The following is a 22,337-nucleotide window of genomic DNA, read 5'->3' on the forward strand; positions in this document are numbered from 1 at the left end:
ATCACAGCAGTATAACAAGAAAGACCGAGTTTTGTCTCCTCAATAATGAGGTAAAGTATTTCTGTCTTTTCTTACAAAATGCTGTTATTTCATAACTCATTTAATTTTTTTAATGTCTTAACAGGGAAACTTTATTTATTTTTTTCCCCTTCTGATTATTGGGGAAAAAAGGGAGATCTAGTGTGAATGTCAACCTGAAGAATGTCAGCTGCAGGCAGTGCATGAATCTGGGTATTTCTCAGAGGAGGACGGTAGGAAGGAAGTGAATTCAAAATAACCCTTAGGCATATTTTTCACCATGATGTTAGATTGTTCTGTCAGAGCAAAACTGCTCATTGCTTCTGTAGCAACAAGAAGTAATACAAGGCTTTTTATTACAACTGGCTTGGAAAACAAGTCACTGTCTTGACCACTCACTGCTCTTCTAGTCTCTTCTCATAGCAGAAAAGAATCTGTTGTGTTCTAGAAAAGCCTTGGTAAGGGCAAGTCATTTAGTTAAGGAAGGCAAAGGAGTGTGTCCTTTGGGTGCAGATTACAAAAATCATTTCTCTTTGCCAGCCTAATATTCCTCTGTTTTTCTACTAGGAAATATCTATCTTCTAAAAAAGATCTTGACCAGTGTTTATCTAAAATTTTTACTCTGAATAGGTTTACTGGGCTCAATGAAGGGAGTTAAGAGCACACAAGACCCCCTAACTCACTGCACCCCTGTGCTATCCCTCCCACCTACTCAGGCAATAATCAGCCTTGGCTCTGCTCACTAGTGTTTGAAGTACTGTTTTGTTCTGCACCTTTTTTCCTTATCTGGACAGACAACCTGTTTTGCTCTTTCTTATAGAATCCCCCCCCCCGCCCCCCTTCCCCCCACACACATGCACACACCATGGAAATGCTGAATGATCTTGCTACTTAATATTCCCTTTATTTTCTCTTTCTAAAATGTATCTGCTGAGGCATTCTATCCAAACTGGGTTCACTTTTGAATTTTCTAAGTTATCCAAAATAAATGCATACAGAAATTAGTTTGAAAACAGTCTTTGTTAAAGGCTTGTGGTTTTAATACTCTGTGCTATTTCAAAGCTACTACACTGATTGCAAGTCCTATGCGAAAATAATTAAAATGTTTTTGTCCTTCAAGATTGAATCGTTTATCTCTTTTAGACACTAATATTTGGAATAATGATATTGGTAAAATAGTAACAGTATTCTGTTTCTTAGTTACGCCTGGACTGTGTCTTAACTCATTAATTTCTCCTTTGTTAGACACACAAAAACAGTTGTAATGCTTCATAAATCTCTTTGCAAAGGATTCAAAACTGATATATGTGAAAACATGGTACCAAATTAGCTGTGCGATATTGTGCATAACCTTCCTAGAAACTTTTGGTAACAGAAAGGCTGTAGTCTCTGGAAGTCTTCCTGTGCCAAATGTTTGATTTTTCGGCTTTTTTTCAATATTAAATTAGATTTCTAATCTTCTATAATGAGTGCCTTATAAAAGTAGAGGAGTTTTTCTCTTCAAGAAATCATAGGATCACTTTGGTTGGAGGAGACCTCAAAGATAATTTAGTTTCAAGCACCTCTGCCGTGGGCAGAGTTGCCATCCATTAGATCAGACTGTCCAGGATCCCATCCACCCTGGCTTTGAACACTTCCAAGGATGGAGCATCCACAACTTCCCAGGGCAGCCTTTTCCAGTGCCTCACCACCCTCTGAATTTCTGAATTTCTTCCTAATGTCTAACCTAATTTTCCCCTCTTTTAATTGAAAACCAACTTCTCTTGTCCTGTCACTATCTAAACATGTGAAAAGTCAGTCTCTGTCTTGCTTATTAGTTCATCATGTACTGGAAGGGCCACATTGAGATCTCCCCAGAGCCTTGTCTTTTCCAGGCTGAACAAACCCAGCTCCCACAACCCTTCTTTGTAGGAGAGGTGTTCCAGCCCTCTCATCATCTCTGTGGCCCTCCTCAAAATCTGGATCTGAAAATGCTGATTTGAGAAATAGGAATGTATTCTTTTCTTTTCTTTTTTCTGGGGGGAGGGGGGTTATGGGGTGTTGGAGCATTGTTTTTCCTAGTAATAAGTGAAGGTACAGAAGATGGGTTTTCAACACCTTTGTAAGCCTACAGGTGAATGACAAAACGTGGAAAGTAGGTAGGTAGACAGAGTCTAAGTAACATAAATGTGTAGTGATATTTTTTTTGTATGTTGTTCTGTTCTAAATTAAAACTATTTGACAGTGAAAAGGCATGCCTGACTAAACTGATTGCTGAAGGAGCATTACATTTGTGTTTTAAAACAAAAATAAAAAATTTAAATAATCAATCTCAACAAATAGAAGTCTGTGTGTGACTTGCCATAAAAAAAGAGACAGTAGTTTTGTAAAAGAGTGTTGAAACGGAACATTTCTTTTTAGTAAGTCTGAATGAATAACACTAGTTAAAAAACAAAAACAAACTAAAAAAACCCTCAAAATTCTCAGTGAAAAATATTTTTCCTCTTCATTTGCTATTATATATCTACTGTATGCTATCTGATTGAGCAAACTGTTCCACGGGGGATTTCTGAGATAAGAGCTGTCCTAATCTGTTCGCTTTTTAGAGAGAAGTTATCTTCTCTCTGAATGTTTAATTTTTTCTTTGCTGCTGTGGTAAAGAAGTTTTCTATTCTGTTCCTTATTTAAAGTAATTAAATTCTATGACCTCATATAGAAAAACTCTTGTGGACAAGTCTAGAAATCAGAACTTCATAGTTTAAAATGCTCCAGCTGTTCTGGAAAAAAAAAAAAAAAAAAAAGCAAAAGCATGAAATAAATTTTTCTGTAATGAGGCTCATTTATTTTTCACTTGGTTTTGAAGAATTTTCTGTTTGATATGTCATTCATCTCCAAAAAGGAAAAGTTTTATTGCTACTTCTTCACTTGTTATCACTTGTACTGTGCAGAATTAGGATATATGCTACCAAATCACATGTTCAAATGTGATTTCACTAAGGCAATAATCCATATTCCAAACGTACTACTATCATTACCAACCTGTATTATAATCAAGTATAATATAAAAATATAGTTTTGTTCTAAAAATTATGAGGGCTGTTCTGAAAGTAATGTCTGCTGTGTGGGCAACATTTTCCTAGCAATGACACTGTCATAGCAACTGTGAAACAGTGGGTTGCCTGTACTGCTGCAGATTTTTACAAGCATTGCATGCAGGCTCTTGTTTATTGCTGGTTGCAGCGCATAGTTAATGGTGGTTACTACATTGAAAAATCATGTTTTGTAGCTGAGAATTTGCTCTATCATATAGTGTTACTGTGCTCTTTGTATCTGTTGTCATTTCCATGGAAATAAATGGGAGCAACCTATATAAGCCTTCTTCTTGTGAGGGACTGGATGAAATGTAGGTTCTTTTCTCTGTGGAGTTCTTAGACATTTTTCCCTTTTATGCTTGGATGACCAGTGGTCTTCACTGGTCACGCTACAAAAACTGGTGTAAGTCATGGCCATGATTAACAAGGACAATATACATGGTTGTGAGGTGTTGGGATTCTTGATGGAGTAAACCAGTAGTACTAGGGTTGTGCAGGTACATAACTGCTTTCAGATTTCTTCAAAAACATACTACAGAAGAAACTAGCACATGGTAAATGTTTGAAAGAAGTAGTGAAAATCAAATCAGCCATGTCTGTGTATGTGGCACACAGCTTTTAGAAGGAACAAGCAGTAGTGCGCTCTTGTACTTAAGGGTTCTGTCTACACTGTTGTTAAGCTCAGATCAGGAATAGTGTGTCTTTGGAGCTACACTTGAGGTTGTCAGTGTTTGCCATGCTTTGGTGCATATCCCAGAGAAGCCTTACAGTACATGAACTAGTTCTTTTATACAAATGTAGGCTGGGATTTAGCTGCAAGAACTTCCAAGCTCTGTTCAAGCTGCTAATGAACATTCAAGCCACAGGACGAGATTAGAGCTAGTCCAAAATAAAATGCTATTTCTGTTTTTAATCAGTCATAAGGCTCATGTGCATCAGTGCTGAATGTATTTCTTAGTACATACAGTGTCAACAGGAAAACTGTAAGTTAACTCAGATATTCCACTTAAGCTTTGCCGTGTGTTCAGTGTTTTATCCAATTTTATCATTTTTTTTTATATCTAGGCAGCGACCATGACTTTGTATTTCTTTTTGGTAATCTAAATGTTGATACATTGCAGTACATGGTTTTATTTTAAAATTTCATGTGGAAAATTACTTGAATTATAAGAGTGTCACTGATGAATGGTAAAATCAGCTACATAATGAAATGTATGCATCAGTTAGATTTTTTTACACGAGCACTCAATTAAGTAGATGAGACATTCATATCTTCAAGCTTGTTAATGAATTTAATGACCTAAATTTTCAAGCTGTTACTAAAAATCCACCTACTACAAATTCAGTTATGTTGCCCATTAAATTACAGTTTTGTTTTCAACTGTTCACTAGTCATGTTGGAACACAATGTGTATGTGGATATTAAGAATATTGTGAGAGATACTTGAGAAAGTGAATGTGAATAGACAATAAGTTGAGGTTAGAAGAGGTTACAGCTGGCCTCATGGCTTCTTTTTTCTGTGGTCTTACAGTTGGCTTTACTCCTGCGATATGTTGTTTGTAAGAATGTGTTTTATCAAAAAAATCAACATCAAATACACTCCAGATCTTTGCACTTTAAAATATGTGATAGCATATCCTTCCTAACCTTGTAGCTGATTGAAGTTAAGTGCTTTGCAGTTCTTGAATAAAACTTGCTTGCTGTATTTTCTTTATGGCACAGTGGCTTAAGATTTCATGAAAGACAAGAATGAGAACCAAGGGCAAGGCAATTCATATTAGCTTCAGTTTTAGATCCATGAGTAATTTTTTTAAATGCTGCAGTACTGAAAAAGTCAGAAAGATGGAAATATATTAATTCAGTTCCATTACTGCATTGTTGTAGTCCTGCGTGGTGTTCCTCAGTGGTGTAGTACTGTGTGCTCTTGTTTGAAAATGTTTTGTCTACATACAGAAACATAGGTATAAAACCAAAGATATGCTAAAGAAGCCCAGATGAGCAAAGGGCATGTTTCATTTGGAAGGAAAGCTGGTGGAAGTTTATATTCCATAATTTCTGTAGGACTTTGATCCAGAGCCTCTGAAGAAACTTAAAGAATTTTGCATGTAGGCCTCCTGCCGCCTGACTTCCCAAATTCCAAGTGAGGACAGACTTCTGAAACTACTCCAGGCTGTTCAATGCCATTCCTGTTTTCTCTTTCTTCTCTGATCTTTTAGTATGTTCAGTTGCATAGGAGATAAGTGGTTGACATTTTCAAGTTTTGCAAATACAGATTTGTTAATATCTCATCTTTCTAACAGCTTGTGTTTGTTTAGCTATGATCTGTTTTTGGGTGTGAGAGCTGATGCACCAGTCTGTAAAACACTAGAGAATGTGTACTGAATGATTCCGATTGGTGTTTCAACATCTGGGAAGTATGTAATTGGTTTGTCTTATGCATTTCAATGACCAGGTGAAAAGGCAAGTTTGTTTTTCTCTGTGGTTGCTATCACTGGAAGAAACAAATGACAGATGCCATACACCAAAATCAGATTCTGTCTTCCAGAAGGAAGCTGTGACAGCTTGTATAAATGAAAGTATACCAGAAAGGTCTTGAAAACAACAGAAAATGCAAGTGGAAAAGTAAAAACTATAGTAAGTCATCTAGTTGTCTGCCCATCACTGTGCTCTGCTGCTCTTTTGATAGACATGGGACTGGCATGCAGCTGTTTTTTTCCAAGTGATTTGGAATGCATTTGGGTGGAGGAGAAGAACAGACTAGGGCAATAAAGCACCACTGGTGAATACTGTCTCTTTAGAATGATTTTCTGTCTCTGCTAGTCTAATCTAGCACTTACTGGACATCAGGCTTTTCATATGATCATAAAGTTACTTGTAACTGTTTCCTGAATGAGAAGCTTGAAATAGTTCTAAGAGTTTTCAGAATGGCTAGGGAAATGAAGTAGTAACACTGCAGTGATGTGAAGATGATAGCAGTGAGGTTCGTGGAATCACAGAACGATTGAGGTTGGAAGGGACATGTGGAGGCCATCTAGTCCATTACCCCCTGCCCAAGCAAGGCTACCTACAGCAAGCTATCCAGGACCATGTCCAGATAGCTTTGAGTTTCCCCAAGTATGGGAGACTCTGCCACCTCTCTAAGCAACCTGTGTGTCAGTGCTCAGTCACTCACACGTTCTCAAAGTGCTTCCTGGTGTTCAGATGAAAACTCCTGTGATCTGCTTTGTTTTGATTATTTCTTGTCTTGTCTTTGGTCATTACTGAAAAGAGCCTGGCTCCATCCTTTCAGGGATGTATGTACATAGATGAGATCATCCACAGGACTTCATGTAGATTCAGCTGTCCCAGCCTTTCGGCACAGGAGAGATACTCAAGTGGTCTTGTCTTTGTGGCCCGTTGTTGGAATCTCCAGTATGCCTGTATCTCTGTTAAACTGGGGGCTCTGGAACTGGACACATTACTGCTGGCGTGTCTTTACCAATGCTGAAGAAAGGGGAAGGATTACTTCCCTCAATCTGCTGGTAATATTTTGCCTAACACAGCCCAGGATACCCTTACAACTGTCTGTGCTTCAGGGGTAGAGTGCTGACTCATGTTTAGCTTGCTGTCCACCAAGATACTTCTTTGTCATCTAGTTTTAATTCCTCTAAAGTACATCAGGTTTCTCCAACCAGTTTTCAAGGAATAAATATGCTTTAAAAGGAGATGGCAAGCTACAGCTTATCCAGAGATAGATACTGCTTATATTCACACACACACACACACACACACACATATATATGTATGTATATGTATATGTGTGTGTGTGTATATATATATATACACATATATACATTTATATATTCTATGTATAAGACAATGGAGAAACAAATGGGTACATATTCAACTGTTTAAGCTAAAGGTCTTTGTTCTAAGCCTGTAAGCACACATTGCTGATAACTAGCACAAGAGATAAAAGTCTGCCTTGGGAAATCACAGAAGGACATGCTGCTTACAGATTCTGAAATACTCTGAGCTGCTAACTGATGAGTTATTTCGAAAGCCCAGTACAATATCTGTTAATTAAAGAGGAACATGCATTTTGGAAAGCATCAGATCATTAACTGGGTAAGAAAAAATTTCACAAGAGAACAGTAAGAGTGTAAACTTTCACACATTTACACTATTACATTTAGACTATTAACTAGAGCTAAAATTAACCAAGGTGTTGCTTCACATTTAGATCATGAGACTGAAATGGGTCTTCTGTTTCTCTCTTTCCTGAATGCACAGCTTATGCATGTTTGCTAAAAGTGTCAGGCTGCTGAGTTTATGTAGAGGTTTTTTCCACCACTTAAGGCCTTTAGAAAACTAGCTATATGATCTATAAGTTCTCTGGTTCTTCCAGGCAAAGCTTGGTGCAGGATTAATGCACAGAACAACTGGTCTGATTATACTGTGGAACTGCCCTACAGCCTTGGTTGTATAAAAGCAAAGTGTCTATATATGGGTAATTCCAAAAACTGTGAAATGATGTAGTTATATGTATAAGTATGGATGTTTTTTGTGTTTGTTTGTTTGTTTGTTTGTTTGTTTGCTTGTTTTTGTTTTTTTCCAAAGTAGCTGTCTCCATATGGATGTGATGTTACCTTTGCCAAGTTTCTGTGGTGCTTGGTGATATAGTAAGCAAGGATTTCTCCATTTAACAATGATCTAAATCCTAACTCTAGTTAATTTTACATTAAGAACAATGTAAGTTATTACAGTTCTCTATGCATTTTTAAACTGTTCAGTAATAAGCTCAGGAGTAGTGATGAGAACTTCTGTGAGGTATTTTAACATGATTCTGTGGTATCTTCATGTTTCTCTCCACAATGCAAAGAGTTCTAATCACTATAAATTGCTAAAGGAAGTGTAAACCATACAGCACTACTTTTCATACAGGTATTTTTAATCACCGCTTTGTCTGTGTGTTGCACTATGTCAGGTGGGAATTTCAAAAATGCTTTGAAATAGTCCGCTTAGAATGACTGCGTGCCTTTGACTTCTTTTACTCTCTGTTGTAATGCCTGGACAGATGATTTAAAGTCTTCCATATATTACTAAAATTAGGGAAATGTTGTCACAAAAGATCTTTATTTTCTTGACTACTTTAACACTAAATAGGCTTCATTTATACATCTCTGTCTCTAAGAAGTGTGCTGGTGTTTGTGAAATGTACTGAGAATCTAACATGGTCCTTTTTCTCTGGTTTACAGCAGCAGAAGTTTGGAACTGTAGCGCAGGATGTCAAGCATAAAAGCATTTACCTTGTTTTACTTGTCTCGTCAAATGTTCTAATGAATACTAAAGTGTATATAGGAATCTCTGTTAATCTTACATATTGCTTTTTCTGACTTAACATCTGTAATGATTTGGTGTATGTCTGTATAATTTAGGAGTTCTTAGTGAAGTAATTAAATTGATTTGTCACTAATGCTTCAATGCATTTGATGTAGAAATCTTTCTGCAGTCATTGCCTTCCATCACTACAGGGCCATTAGCTAATAGCTTTCATCCTGGGACAGTGGAGTATTTAGAGCCTGAGGAGAAATAATTTTACATTTGCAAGAAGCACTAGTCTGCAACAGCTGGAATTTATAGAAGCCAACTATAGAAATGAAGTATTTGTTACTGTCTTTTAGAAATAGTGAGGCCTGAAAAGTGATGAGAGATATTCACAAAATCAGAGAGAAAGGAGCTGAGTAAAAAGATGCACCTTTTAGAGGAGGATTCTTTTCTGACTGTGCAGCCAGTATCTTGGCTCACGATTGAGCTTAAGATGCATTTTAGATTCATGAGAAAAAGAATTAAGTGAACTTTTTATCTAGGTCTCTTTTTCTTATGCTTCTGGGGTAAAGATGAGTTTGTCTCAGAATCGGGATCAAGTGTTTGTTTACTTTAATTAGCATTTCACTATTAAGTCAACTGTAAAATGAGCATTGCTGAGGTCAGAGTTGAAAGAAAGAATAAGTGTTGGTTACATGGGAGGCAGAAGAGCTTGGGGCAAGTCTAGGAAACCTATAAAAGAGGTGAAAGAAAGAGCCTGTGCTGATGAGATCCCAGGGTAGACCCAACCCAGAGAAATAGGAGCTGGATGTTGACACAGTCTGAGCTCCCAGGTATGGGGAGTTCTTGATATGTAATGCTGCTTCTTAAGATTCTTGTCTGTTGGATTGTTCAGAGTAATCTCATAGAATAACTGGCTCTGTAGCCCAGCTTGGAGATGTGCTTCTGATATCTATGTAGATCAAAAAAATTCCAAGGACATAATTTATATTTGCAGAAATGAAGGCTATAAGTAACTGAGAAATGAGTGAGTAATTCCCAGCTTTAGCTGCTTAAGGGTGTGCTTTAAGAATGTATACTGTTCTGCCACCTTGTATTATTTGCTGCTCGAATTGCTGGAGCAATTTGAATAGAACGTACTGCTTGGTGAACAGTTGAAGCCAGCCTATTAGGCATGCTGGGGAGGAGGACGGGGGCAGTGCAGATCTGCTATATGCTCAAGAAAAAATGTTGCCTTTTCTTTTGAAGCAAAGTGTTCATTTCTGATCCAGTCCTTAAAACCCATCCTGAGTTCTTAGTGTTTGGTCTCATGAGGGGAACAGTAGGAAAACCATTTCACTCTGTCTTATAATTGAGAGCACTTGTGCTACAAGCGGGGAGCAGTTCAATTCCTTTCTTTGTCAGGATTTAATCCATGTAAAAAGCTCTTGGTATCTAATTGTTTTGGAGTTGGAGTTGCTTCTGCTTCTCCACAGGAGCAATCAGCTCTACCAAGCCCCAGTACCCTGTTTCCATTCACATCAGTGAAACAGCTCTCCCAGTACTGGGTGAATATTTTAGCACTTATTATTATCACCACCCCCATTTCAGCCATCTGTAGATATTAATATTCTTTTGCAATTGTGACTTGAAAGGAACAGTGAGAGATAAAGAAGATGTGAAGTAGAAGATCAGGATGAGGAAAGCTGGTAACATGCTGCTTCAGTTTACATACCACTGAGAAAGCTGATGTGAAGTCTCTGATGAATTGCCTAGTATATGGCCATGAAATAATTTAATCAACGTTTTTCCCTTCAGTGAATCTTCACTGCAGTTCATAAGCTATTAAACAATTGGAAGTTTTCCCTTAGTAAAATATATGGATATTTAAATATCTCTTGAGAATGAGAAAACCAAGAAGTACATTAACTACTTATTAGCAAAGATTTTTAATCTTTCATTCTAAACTGCTATTAAGGCAAAATAAAGTACTTTACATGTCGCACAACAACTAATGTGCATAAATGTTGACTTCTGCAAGTCTGTAGCGGCTGCAAAGCAGCACTATATATCAACAGTTAAAATGGTTACTTGAAGCCTGTGCTGAAAACATTGATGGAGGAAAGGCATTGTTGCTTCTTAATGTAGGGGATAAAAAACAAGTAAAAATGGTTAGGTCACTCCATTTGTGAGCAGTTCATCAATCATTTGAATTCCTGATAGGTTTTTCCATTTGGAAAAAATCAAATTTTGTGTAGAAGTGTGCGTATTTCATAAGTACATGTGTCAAGCTGATTGTGAGAAACTGTGCATTTTTTCAGCTCAGCATGTGAAAAGCACAGTATGGATGTTTTGAATACCAATTCCACAGGAGATGTCCCAGTTGCAAAAGTATCTTCTGCCATGTGTCTTGTGCATTTTGCCACTACATTGTACAGAAGGATTTCCTCTTCATTCTCAGAGTCAGAATTTCACATCTCCCTTTCTGAGTCTTACTTTGCCACTTCTCAGACTTGCTGGGGTAGCCTATAGCTATCCTAGGAAATATCTGTAAAGAAAGAGAATTTAATACGTGTTAGTATTAAATAAACCTTCAGACAAATGTTTAAAATTTCTTTTGCTGTGTGTTGACTTTCTGCCTTTCATTTTGTAATTTACTGGCTTTTCTAAAACATCTTGAAGTGTACTGGATTGTCTGAAGTAATATGTTGACTTAAAATACAACTTTTTACATGGTTAAATTATTTTCTAGGTTCCATGATTTGTAGCTTTCGTGGCTATTTTATCTCCAAAACAAAGTCTTTCCAAATGAACTTTATTACATGGAGAAAAGATTTATTGTATGAAACTTATGTCAGTAAATAAAGATGAACTTAACATGGCAGCACAGGTAAGTTTGAGTGAGGAGAATATGGGGGGAAGGAAAGTGTTGAGTAGTCTGATGCAAATCTTGCCCTTGGGAGTGATAGATTTTTCTGATTAAAGAAGCAGAGCTGCTAGTTGAACAAGCATTCCAGTAAAATGATGATACCAAAGAACAAATTGAGCAGCTCATTTCCAGGGACAGCCTCACTCTCACATCCCTAGCATTACCACAGTCTCCACAGTATCACCTGCACTCTTGTAACAGCTCTAATGGTGCAACCTGTACACAGGAAAGTACTTAAGCTGACATACTCATTGAAAACTAACTGCTTACTCCAACATAGCAAAAGTGGGTAACTTGTGCTCTATTGCTGTTGGAGAATTTAACTGATTTACAACACTGCTAGGCAGGCAGCCGAGCCTGTCCAGGGACTGTCCTGTTTCAGCCATGTGGAGGATGAAGGATTCCCTTTCTTGTCAGGAGCAAGCTAGTAGAAGTGGATCTTCATTTCATGAAACAGAATACTTACATGTAAAAAGCATGCATGTATTTCTCCCTTGGACTGAGCATAATATTTTAAAGGAATTCTTTTTTGTGCTTCCATTGAGATAGCTCTGTTATCCATACAGAGTGGGTAGTGTGTTTGTGTTATCTTTAGTTGATATTCATGAGCCATTATTCATTGAATGAATATCCTAAAATAATGCTATTTTTAGCTATTTGCAATTTAAACTCAATAGTTTGTTTTAAACAATGACAAAGTGATAGTAAAAATCAGAGTTAAAAACTTTGACGAAATCATCTTAGCATTCTCTGTAAATTAGTTTAGCCCGTGTCATATGTATAGTAACATACGTATTAGACTAATTTGTGAATATCTAATTTTTAAAAGCAGCTAAGTAAGTGGGAAAAGGAATACAAACCTAGAACTAGCAATATCAAGCAACAGAAATTTAGCTCAGTCAAGCAGATAACCTGCCATTGTATTTCCTGTTTGTTCATGTCTATTTTTCAAACGGAACTTAACGTATCAGATCCAGAGGAAGATGTTGAGATTCTTCTTAAGGATCACCTGCAGGATTAAACAATCACTTCATGTAAATGTGCATTTGAAGACAGTGGGTTTTTTTTCCTCTTTTTCACATTTTTTTTTTCTGCGCAGATTTCTTTTGCAGAGGAACATTTCCTGAACTTCCTTGAAAATATCTTTGCATTCCAGAGTTGTTCCTGCCTTTCCACAGAGTTACAGAAGTAATAATTGAACTTTTCACAAAGTACAGGGGAAAAAAAAAAAAAAGAAAAAAATCAGCTGCTTGAGATATAACTTGTGCTAAATAAGTTCTACCTCAAAACTCTATGCTATTACTCAGCTGTTACAAAATCCACAAAATGATTATTTAAGCCAGTGACACCAAATCCTACTTCCAGTTGCCTTCTTAGTACAAGTCGGTGTATTATAAGCTCTGTTATGTCGTTAGTTATTAAGATGTCTAACGGTACCTAATTCGTTTCCTCCCAGAGAACCTCCTCAGTGTCTGGGTGATAGAACAAGCCCAACTGAGATTACAGGAAAGGTGAATTCTAACCATAATTTTGCAGTATTTGATCTTTACAGGTGCACTCTGTTGTGTTGATACAAGTATTCCACCTTACATCCAGTGTGTTGCTTTGAAAAAAAAAAAAAAATGAAGAGCAATTTATTTCCCCAGAGGAATCAGATGTTTTTTCATATAAAAATTAGTATTTCAGTATATGCTTCTGGATGTTCTTCTTTGCTTGAACATCTTGCATTGTTTTTCCAATTTTTTGCCTTTATTGTATGCTACCTTTTTTAAAAGCATTAGCTCACATTTAGATCTCTAATAATAAGAGATAGATATATAAAGTTTCTCTTCATCACACTGTGAGACATTACTGCCTGTCTCCTTCAGTGATTCCTGTGACAAAATATAGAGTGACACGAGGCTCTAGGCTTTATATATTTGTGTATGGATATAGACTAGACTACTTCCAATACTAGTTCAGCAGCACAAGTTGATTGCATTAGTTGTCAGAACAGTAACATTTGTAAACTAGATAAAGCTGGAGAGAGAACATGGATCAAATAAAAAAGGTCCAGTTTAGTTTTTAAAATACGTGTTGACTGATGTGGGGTTTTTTTTCTGCGTATTGGCTCACTCCCATGTTGGGAGGTTTTATTTCAATGCAGTTGGTCTTGAAAGAAGTTGTTCAGGAAAAGAGAACAGATCATTCTGTTTCTATTAGTTTAAAATAAAATTGAGAGATTACATGCCAGAATGCATTTGAGCATTTTCCATTTTAAAAGTGTCACGTAACAGTCTGACTTTCCACATACATACCAGGATATTTAATTTTCTGTTGTCTTCTGCAAATTAATGACAAGAGTATCAGTTACATGATATAAAGCTGTCATTTTTCTTTGGAAGAAATAATCCATGTTAGGAGTTTTAAATTGTTTCCTTGTAACAACTACATGAATCACTTTCAAGTAATTAGAAGTTAAAGAAATAACAGATAGTATAGTTTACTTATCTGTGATTTCATAGTATAAGCAAAACTATAGATCCAACTTCTCAGTTTTGCTTTATTCAGTGTAAACATTATTAGTTCAGTGTGTTAAATAACCTGAACAAGCACTTAATCATTAAGGGGTAATGCGGTTGGACTTGATGATCTTCAAGGTCTTTTCCAACCTGGGTAATTCTATGATTCTATGAATAATTTTCAATGAAGGGGGAGAGTTACCAGATTTTCCTGTTGGCCTAAATATCAGGAAAATGCTACCTATTTCACAATATCAGTGAAATTTCTGTGAAGTAAAGTATTCCTATTGATGTATTATTATCATTCCAGAAATTCCACTTTTACACTTTCTATGATTTCCTGTCTTTTAAAACTTCCTTTCAATTCCTTTGGAATTGCTACAACAGAAATAAATTTGTGTAAGTTCAAAATCATCCAGCTGTTGGTTGGAATTGGTGGGTTTCTTCTAATGTCTTTGTTAATAGCATTGACAGTGTGCTGTTTGGTGAGATCCATCTCACTGGTGCTATGCAATAAGTGTATTCTATGCCTTTTTCTCTGTATTAGATTTCTGGATCATCATGTAGTTCTGCAGAGAATGCTGGATGAGTCCATGAAACATTTTTCCCGTGATGCTAAATATTGTCTTTGTTGTGATAGCATTAGGGTGAGGTACAAACATAAGCTCCAGTCTGAGAAAATGGAGTTAATGCTAGTCACTGCACTCAGCCACGTGCTTAGCAGTCCACTGTGCCAGGACAGACAGTTCCGTATTCTTGCACAGATGTACGAGATACATTGTCTCAGGTGTACACCTGAGCCCTATGTTTTATAGGCAATTGCTATTATACCAACCATGCATAAAGGATGATGTATCCCATGTCAAGAAGTATCTATTTCAAGCAAAACTTGGAACATCTGAATCAAAGTGTAATCATCCTGCCTGCCCTATGTAATAAATTAATGCCCACAGCACTGATTTTCAATTAACGTGTTCTCAGCTCTCACATCCTTTCATCTTGTTAGACAGGCACTGGACTGGCATCCTCAGAATTGGTTAAAGAGCAGTTTATATGAGTTCTAGTTCATGATGCCTGTTATCTAAATAAATTTTGCAAAGTGGAAGTCTTGTGAAAGGAAGGCAGACTCCCATCATTTTACAGAGCTTAGCATCACCCTTATTGCTTTTACAGGAGTTTGTAGAACACTGTGGACTAGGTGTGTACAGAAACCAGGACATGCCTTTCACACTGGACTTCAGAAGTGTGCCTGGGGCAGTGTAGTTAGTCTTGTAGCAATACTGCCTGGGCTGTAATTGCAGCAGCTGTTTTAAAATTCCCTTTTCAAGCCATTGCCTTTGGAAGTGCATACAAGTGCTACATGAATATTCTCATCAGAGAACTCATATTCAGTAACTTGATACCAATTTAAGTCCCGATTCACGATGTCAGTGCTATGAGAAAATTGCTTGTTTGAATAACAAGACACAAAACCCAAGCAACTTGATTCTGTAGGCTACTTTGTTAGTGTACCAATTTTAGGAGCTACTAGAAATAGCAGGTCAATTCTCAGTGATTTAGAAGTTTACTGCTTAGCAAAGTAGGAGTGAAGGATGTGGGCATTTGGAGCTTACGTGTGTAAGTGAAGACTTATTTAAATACTAGCTGTACATTTGTGGTTGGTGTCCTCCAACCCAAGCCATTCTATGATTCTATGATACAATTTCTTATGCAGTTGTTTGAAACAAGGTACAGAAAAAAAAAATTCTGTTTGGTTTCATTGAAAAGAATGTTTACATTGCCCTTTGTTTTGCTTGTTAGATGTTTTTCTTTTTGTATTGCCTTGTATTTCTTAAAGGGATGCCCCTGGGATGCAAAACAGACCCGATAAAATCTGCTTTTCATTAACAGAGAAAAAAATGCAGCATTTTTCAGCTACGAACTTAGAGTGGAAGAAGCAGCAAATAGATACTGAAGTTCTTTTCACTGCTTTGTTCCCTGTGGCTCTTTCGGAGAACTAAATTTGATAATTAAATGATAAAAGTAGAATTTCTGTTTGACCTGTAGTTGTATTCTGCAATTATAGTTTAGTGATCATTTTAATAGATGTAGTGAACAGATGTCTATTTTGAATAATTTTTCCTGGTTTATTTTTCACGTACATGTACCACGCTCTGTTGAAACTCAGTTTTGTCTTCTGACCCTGTCTCTACATTTGGAATATCACCAAGTATATTTCTCATTAGCATTCTGTAGAGGTTTTTTTCTGTAGATAGCTTTTTTGTGTGTATAAATGCAACTGCTTTTTGTTTTAATATCATCACAAATTACAAGTTTATTTAAGTATGCTGATAACTCATTTAAATACTGTTCCACAAATACAGTTCTTTTTTTTTTTGTTGTTGCTTTTTTTTTTTTTAATGATTTCTCCATCCTAGATAAGAAAACAATCTCAGATGAAAAATAATAATAGTAATAAAATAAAGCTGCTTTTGATTTGGTTTAAAAAGCAAGGAGGCTTTAGAATTATGACTTCAAAGACTGAGATGAACTTGACCATGAGAAGGAAAGCTGTAGTGTAGGATACCATAAACTCATGGGGTTCCTAGGACTGGTTATTACAAGGGATAAATACTTCATGCATAGGAAATATAAATTGTACAGATCTCTCACAGAGCTGTCTGATATGTAAAGCTGTAGGTCTTTGGAAAGTTTGTTTGTCGATGAAGTTAATGACACTCAGTTATTTTGTTTGCTGTTTAATATCCGGCAAGCAAAATTACTGTTAAAAATGCAAATGAGGCTGATGGAAGCCTGTAATGAACTGCTGAATCATTCTCCCTAAATATGAAGAAGGAATTCTTCATGTGCATAATTTTTGCACTCAGAATTGTTTGCATTATGTCTCAGAAACTTGAAATACCAATTAAAGGGCATAAAATACGCGCTTGTTTATTCTGTTAACAAATATGAGAAAAATTTTGCTTTTCTCTTAAGACAGTAATGACTAATCTGTTATTGCTCTTTTCTGAATTCACAAGTAGAAAATGCAGCATTATTTTATTGATGTTCTTCTCCCACATTTTTATCCAAGTTAGCTTTGCAGGCGTTTTCAAAATATGCATATAAAATATGCATATAAATACTTCTGGATGCACGAAGATGCAATCTGCACTACACAAATAGCACAAGGTTTTTATATCTTAATAAAAGCAGCATTCAGATTGTTCCTTTTTATAGCAGAGGATTAATGTGTACCTGTGTGTTTATTTTTGTTTTGGTTTGTTTTTTTTTTTTCCTTCTAACTATTAAATGAAGAAGTTTAGAATAGAATAGAGCTGTTGTTTCAAGAGAACAAGAACTGACAAAACAGATGGCATTTTGTTTTCTGTATTTCAAAAGGTGCTGCTTGATACAGCTGGGTGAGAGATGGAAACGTGTCAGGCCTTTCCCTCAAAGTTTCCTGGAAAAACTTGTTGTAGATGGGTGCTCCATTCTTGAATTAACAAGTTAGACTGAGCATTTCGGGTCGCTGCGTTTTGTTGATTGTCCTCTCTGAAATGTATTTGCTCTGGAGTAAATTTAAGTGAAAAGGGGAGTTTGCTGCATCTCCTGCTGGCTTCTGACTTGATTGTTCAGTAAATAAATAGTTCCTCGCTTTTAGGAGTAATGAACTAGCACTGAGTTACTGAATGTTTTCGTACAGGTTCTTTGGTATGAGGTTGGATACCAGTAGACTTGCAGTATGTGCTGTCAGGCTGTAAATTTTATTTTCAGTTGGTTCAATCGGTTTCCGTAGCTGAAATGTTGTAAACATGATTGTTTTCTACTGTGAACGTTGTTCTGTAGATTTCTTCTGTGTTTTTATTTATCTTATTGCTCAGTTAGCACCAAGGCTATATTTCTAATTTACTACTTGTTCAACAGTAATGTTTTCTGATTTTGCTGAGTAAGACTCGGTTTTCTTTATTCAGCAATTAGCTTTTCTCCAGCTAATAGTGTAATTAATGACTAAAACTGTGCGGTATCTCTCAAGGCTGAAATCATCATGAAGTAAACAAGTAAAACACAAACTCTGTATAACATTTAATGGAAATGTGCTATTTCTTCCAGCTGAGCATTTTTAGTCTGGGTGCTTCTTCGTGTGAGCTGAAACAACTAATATGCCTGAGAGGCTTCTTTTCCCTGTTTATCAAGCTGCACTTAGTGCCCTATAACTCCTTTAGCACATTTTAGTTTAGTTAGCAAAATATGCAGGAAGTACTTTCACCTCAGCCCATTTTTTCTTAAGAATTCAGACACCAGATTGAAAACCAGGGCTTCAGCCTCACCTCACAGGATTATTACTCACAGAATCACAGATTGAATGAAGTTGGAAGGGCTCTCTGGAAGTCATCTAGTCCCACTCCATGATCAAGCAGGGCTGCCTACAGCAGGCTACCCAGAATCATGTCCAGACATCTTTTGGAAGAGTCAAAGGAGGACAGCCCTCCAGCTTTCTACATGGTCCATGCCAGTGCGTTGTCACCCACACAGCACTGATGTGCTTCCTGGTGTTCTGAGGGTACCTCCTGCGTTACAGTTTGTGCCTCTGGCCTCATGTCTTGTCACTGGGCACCGCAGAAAAGAGCCTGGCTCTGTATTCTTTGCACCATCCTTTCAGGCACCTCCATCCAGGCTGAACAGTCCCACCCCTCTCCAACAGTTAACGTTTTTCTCTTGTACCTGGGAGCCCAGAGCTGCTGTTGTGGCCTCGCCAGTGCTGAAGAGAGGAGAAGGATCACCTCCCTTGACCTGCTGGCAATACCTAATGCAGTCCAGAATTTTTTTGCAGTCTCTGTGGCAAAGTCACCCTGCTCACACATGTTCAACTCCCTGTCCACCAGGCCCTCCAGGTGCTTTCCCTACCAAGCTGCTTTCCAGTTGCCCCGCCCCCAGCATGTCCTGATGCTGTTCCTCCCCAGGTGTAGGATTCTGCACCTTTTCTTGTAACTCCATGACGTTCCTGTCAGCCCACTTCTTGAGCCTGAGTCCTTCTGGGTGGCATCATGACTCTGATATCTCAGCTACTCCTCAAGTTTCGTGTCATCTGCAAACTTGTTCCTACCACCCTGTATGGAAGGAAAAATAAATCTGACATCATTGTGAGCAGGTAATCAGCAAAGCATTGTGTCTTTTGGGCCCAGTGGAACCCATAATGGAAAGGCAGAGCAACACTGTGCTGTTCTCCTACCATTTTGACTTGGACCCTGATTTGCCAGTTGAAACAAGGAAGGTCAGGTGTCACCGCGCCAGACAAGAAGTCAAGTAGCAAGTAGTCTGGTCTTCTGAGAATTCATGGTTCTGAAAGAATGATAATAAAAACATCTTTGTATATATAAAAATTGCTTTGTATTTCAGTTTTGCTTAGAAGCTCACAAGTTTGACTTTTAATCTTTGTATCTATTTCTTTTGGGTATATGTATTTCAAGTCAGTATTTATTAAAGGTCTTTCTTGCTGCGTTGGTACTTGTCTGTATGCTTAGAAGGGAAGCAGCCTTTGCTAAATCATTCCTTCTTTTGCTGAGGATACTTTGTTAATTTTTCATTCTTGCAAGTAGATGCATTCTCTTAGTGAAACCTTACCTAACACTGAAAAGGACATCTAAGAGAGATCCACTTTGAGCATATTCCTCTGAAATTCAATCAAATGATTAAGGAGTAATTTTTGGAGGTATTTCTGCAGCTCATTTTGAATTCTGTGCAAGATCTCAACTTTATTTTTGCCTCGGAAGTATATATCTGATATAAAATTCTGCTTTGGCAAAGAAAAGAGATTTTAGGGTTCCACAAATCCAAATTCTTCTGCTTATGGCTTTGTCCCAGTTGAAGTGTTAGATTTTTCCTTGGAGATCTTTCACAACCAGGAATGTGATTCTTCCAGCAGAGTGTGGTGCACATCAGCTTCCTGTGTAATGTGGCAAGCTCAGCCTGGCAGTGCTACTTCAAAGAAACACAGCAAGGAGGAATGAAGTGCACAGGTTGAGCAGCTAGTGCAGTCAGAATGGTTGAGCAGTTGAGGCTTAATTTTTACACAAAAGAGGTACTTAGATATTTCATAATCACGTGGCAAAATAGAATGAATTCTGGTAGTTTCCCATTCTCATGGCAGACTCACATTTTCTTGTGTTACATGAGAGGAAGTTAAATCAACTGATTTTTTTCAAGCGGTCTTAAGCTTTGTTTCCATTCACTGTTCAGAGGAATGGGAGAAATGAAATCAACAGCACTTTGCACCCACAAGAGCAATTAAAAATCAGTGGTGGGGGTTCTTTGTCTCAAGCTGAAAAGACAGGAGTCCTTAGGCCTGTTTTTTTTTGTTTTTGTTTTTTTTTTCCTTCTGTCAAAGAATAATGGTATGTGTTAATAAGCAGCCAGATACTGTGATGCTTGATTCATGGACTTTTATCTCTGTGTCCTTCCAGGGGCCATAAGCGCAAACTGGATGAAGACGATGCTGCCAGTGAATCCAGTAAAGAATCTAGCAATGAAGATGAGGAAGGAAGCAGTTCTGAAGCAGATGAGATGGCAGCAGCACTTGAAGCTGAACTGAATGATTTCATGTGACATTCATGCAGAAGATGGAATTTCCAATTATATTTTCCTTCTCATAAGCAGATCAGACTTCAGATGAGTCCCTTATGTCAGTGCTCAATGTTTTTCCAAAATGTGTGTGTATATTTTGCAAAGCAACACAAGAGGTGACACGTTATTTTACAAAATCAGAAATAGATGTTTTTAAGGTGTTTTACTAAAGGAAAATATACTTTTTTAAACAAAAAAAAAAAGTATGGAATGGGACTTGGTGTGCTATGCCAAAGACATGTTATGAGCTCTGCAGAACCTTCATATTCAGGACATTAATACAAAGGTCTGTGCTTCAGCATATAGCAACTTCTCACAGTATTGCAGTCTGTGGTTTATTGGTAACAACCTTAAAGAACAGGATGAGATAAAGTAAGTGGAATTGCTTGAGTAGTACAGCGGGAACCTGACAAACTCATCATCCTTTTCCACAAATGAATGCTATCAGATGTAAAAGGATTTTTAAAATAAATGAAAAAAAGACAGTCTATATTTGTATAGATACAGAGAACATTGTATGCAAGCTTTGTGAACTCTGCACTTGACTCACTTGTCATTTGCTTCTGAGATAATGATCAAAAGTCATGTCTTTAAGTTGCTTTGTGGAGTAGTTGGATTCTTTAGGGACACCGTTAGGATTTTTTAACTTTTCTTCTCTGTAAGCAGAAATTTAGCACAGCACACTGTGTGATCCTGTACTGCCGTAAGGAGCGTATTCATCCATTTGTGTTGTTCTTGGGAAGAACGAGTGCTACTTCAGTCTAGATAGGATTTAATTTCTTTGAAAAGAGATCTGATGTAAAGTTTTTGTATATTCTATTTCATATTTGACCCACGAAACAGATTTTCTTTCATTTAATAAAAATTCATTTTGTAGATTTTGTTTCCCTTTCCTGTATCACAGAGGTCTGCAACAGCTGTTTGTTTGCAACCGTCAAACATAAGGCGTCTTTCCATCTTACTTCTCCTTTTCTCTGCATGGAAACAATGGAAAAGTTTGAAAACAGGTGCAAAGTTTAGAGATTCAGGGAGATAACTGTGCAAGAGAAGAGAAACATTGAACTGTTGTGAAGTGTGTGAACTGTTTCACTCTGACATTTTATCTTCTCTCTTTAACTGACCTTTGAAGATACTGTAAGAGTTACTGCCGCGATATTGAATTTCTGAGGCTAGAACTAAGGGTTATTCTAAGTTTCTAGCAACTGGAGATCGAGATTCTTCTAAAGCACATCAGCAAAAGAAGACTCATTAATTCAGATGTTGTGGTTAAAATTACTTTCTAGTGCAGGAAAACTTAGCTTTGCCATCTCACAGTAAAATTGGGAGGATATTTTAGTACTCTGTCAGCTGCCTTACAAAGAACTGGCTAGTTTTTAAAGCTTCATAATGGCAGTAAAAGGAAGAGTGAGAAAACAGGAGAATCGTCTCCAGTTATTACTGCTTTTCCATTCAGAATGCAATGTCATCATCTATGAGATAAAAATAATGTTCTCAGTAAGAAAATACTGACCTTACAGGACATTTACACAGGTGTCACTTAACTGAATCTTGCAGCGACCTGCTTTCTAGAGCTGTCCGCTAAAACAAGCAGCGCTTCTCCAAGAGACTGAACTGCATAGCAAAATAAATACATTTTTAAAAAGGCTAAAGAAAAGTCTACATCAAGGAAAGTCAAAATATAATGCGGCCTCCTCACATAGCAGAGGATGAGTATCCTTGCAACGGAGCGGTAAAATGTCAGGGTTTGTGGGTCCTTTTGGTGTTTTCTCAAGTTAAGTACAGTTGAATGGGGAATGGGAGATTTCCCTTTAGTCAGGGAAGAGGTGGTCCATGAGTGCCTAGGAAACATTAAGGCCCATAAATCCATGGGACCTGATAGGGTGCATCCACGGGTGCTGAGAGAGCTGCTGGAGGTCATTGCTCAGCCA

General features: G+C 37.3%; 1 protein-coding gene across 3 annotated transcripts in view; it reads left to right on the top strand.

The window, feature by feature from the left end:
- Positions 1 to 21,286, top strand: part of CTDP1 (CTD phosphatase subunit 1) — a 98,738-nt gene extending 77,452 nt beyond the window's left edge. For all 3 annotated transcript variants that reach the window (XM_072328307.1, XM_072328306.1, XM_072328308.1), the window contains exon 13: positions 20,250 to 21,286. In XM_072328307.1, the coding sequence (XP_072184408.1) occupies positions 20,250 to 20,391 (142 nt within the window). In that variant the 3' untranslated portion in view covers positions 20,392 to 21,286. The remainder of the gene's footprint in view (positions 1 to 20,249) is intronic.
- Positions 21,287 to 22,337: the final 1,051 nt, after the last annotated feature.

The sequence above is a fragment of the Excalfactoria chinensis genome, chromosome 2, assembly GCF_039878825.1.
Source record: "Excalfactoria chinensis isolate bCotChi1 chromosome 2, bCotChi1.hap2, whole genome shotgun sequence".
NCBI classification, from domain to species: domain Eukaryota; kingdom Metazoa; phylum Chordata; class Aves; order Galliformes; family Phasianidae; genus Excalfactoria; species Excalfactoria chinensis.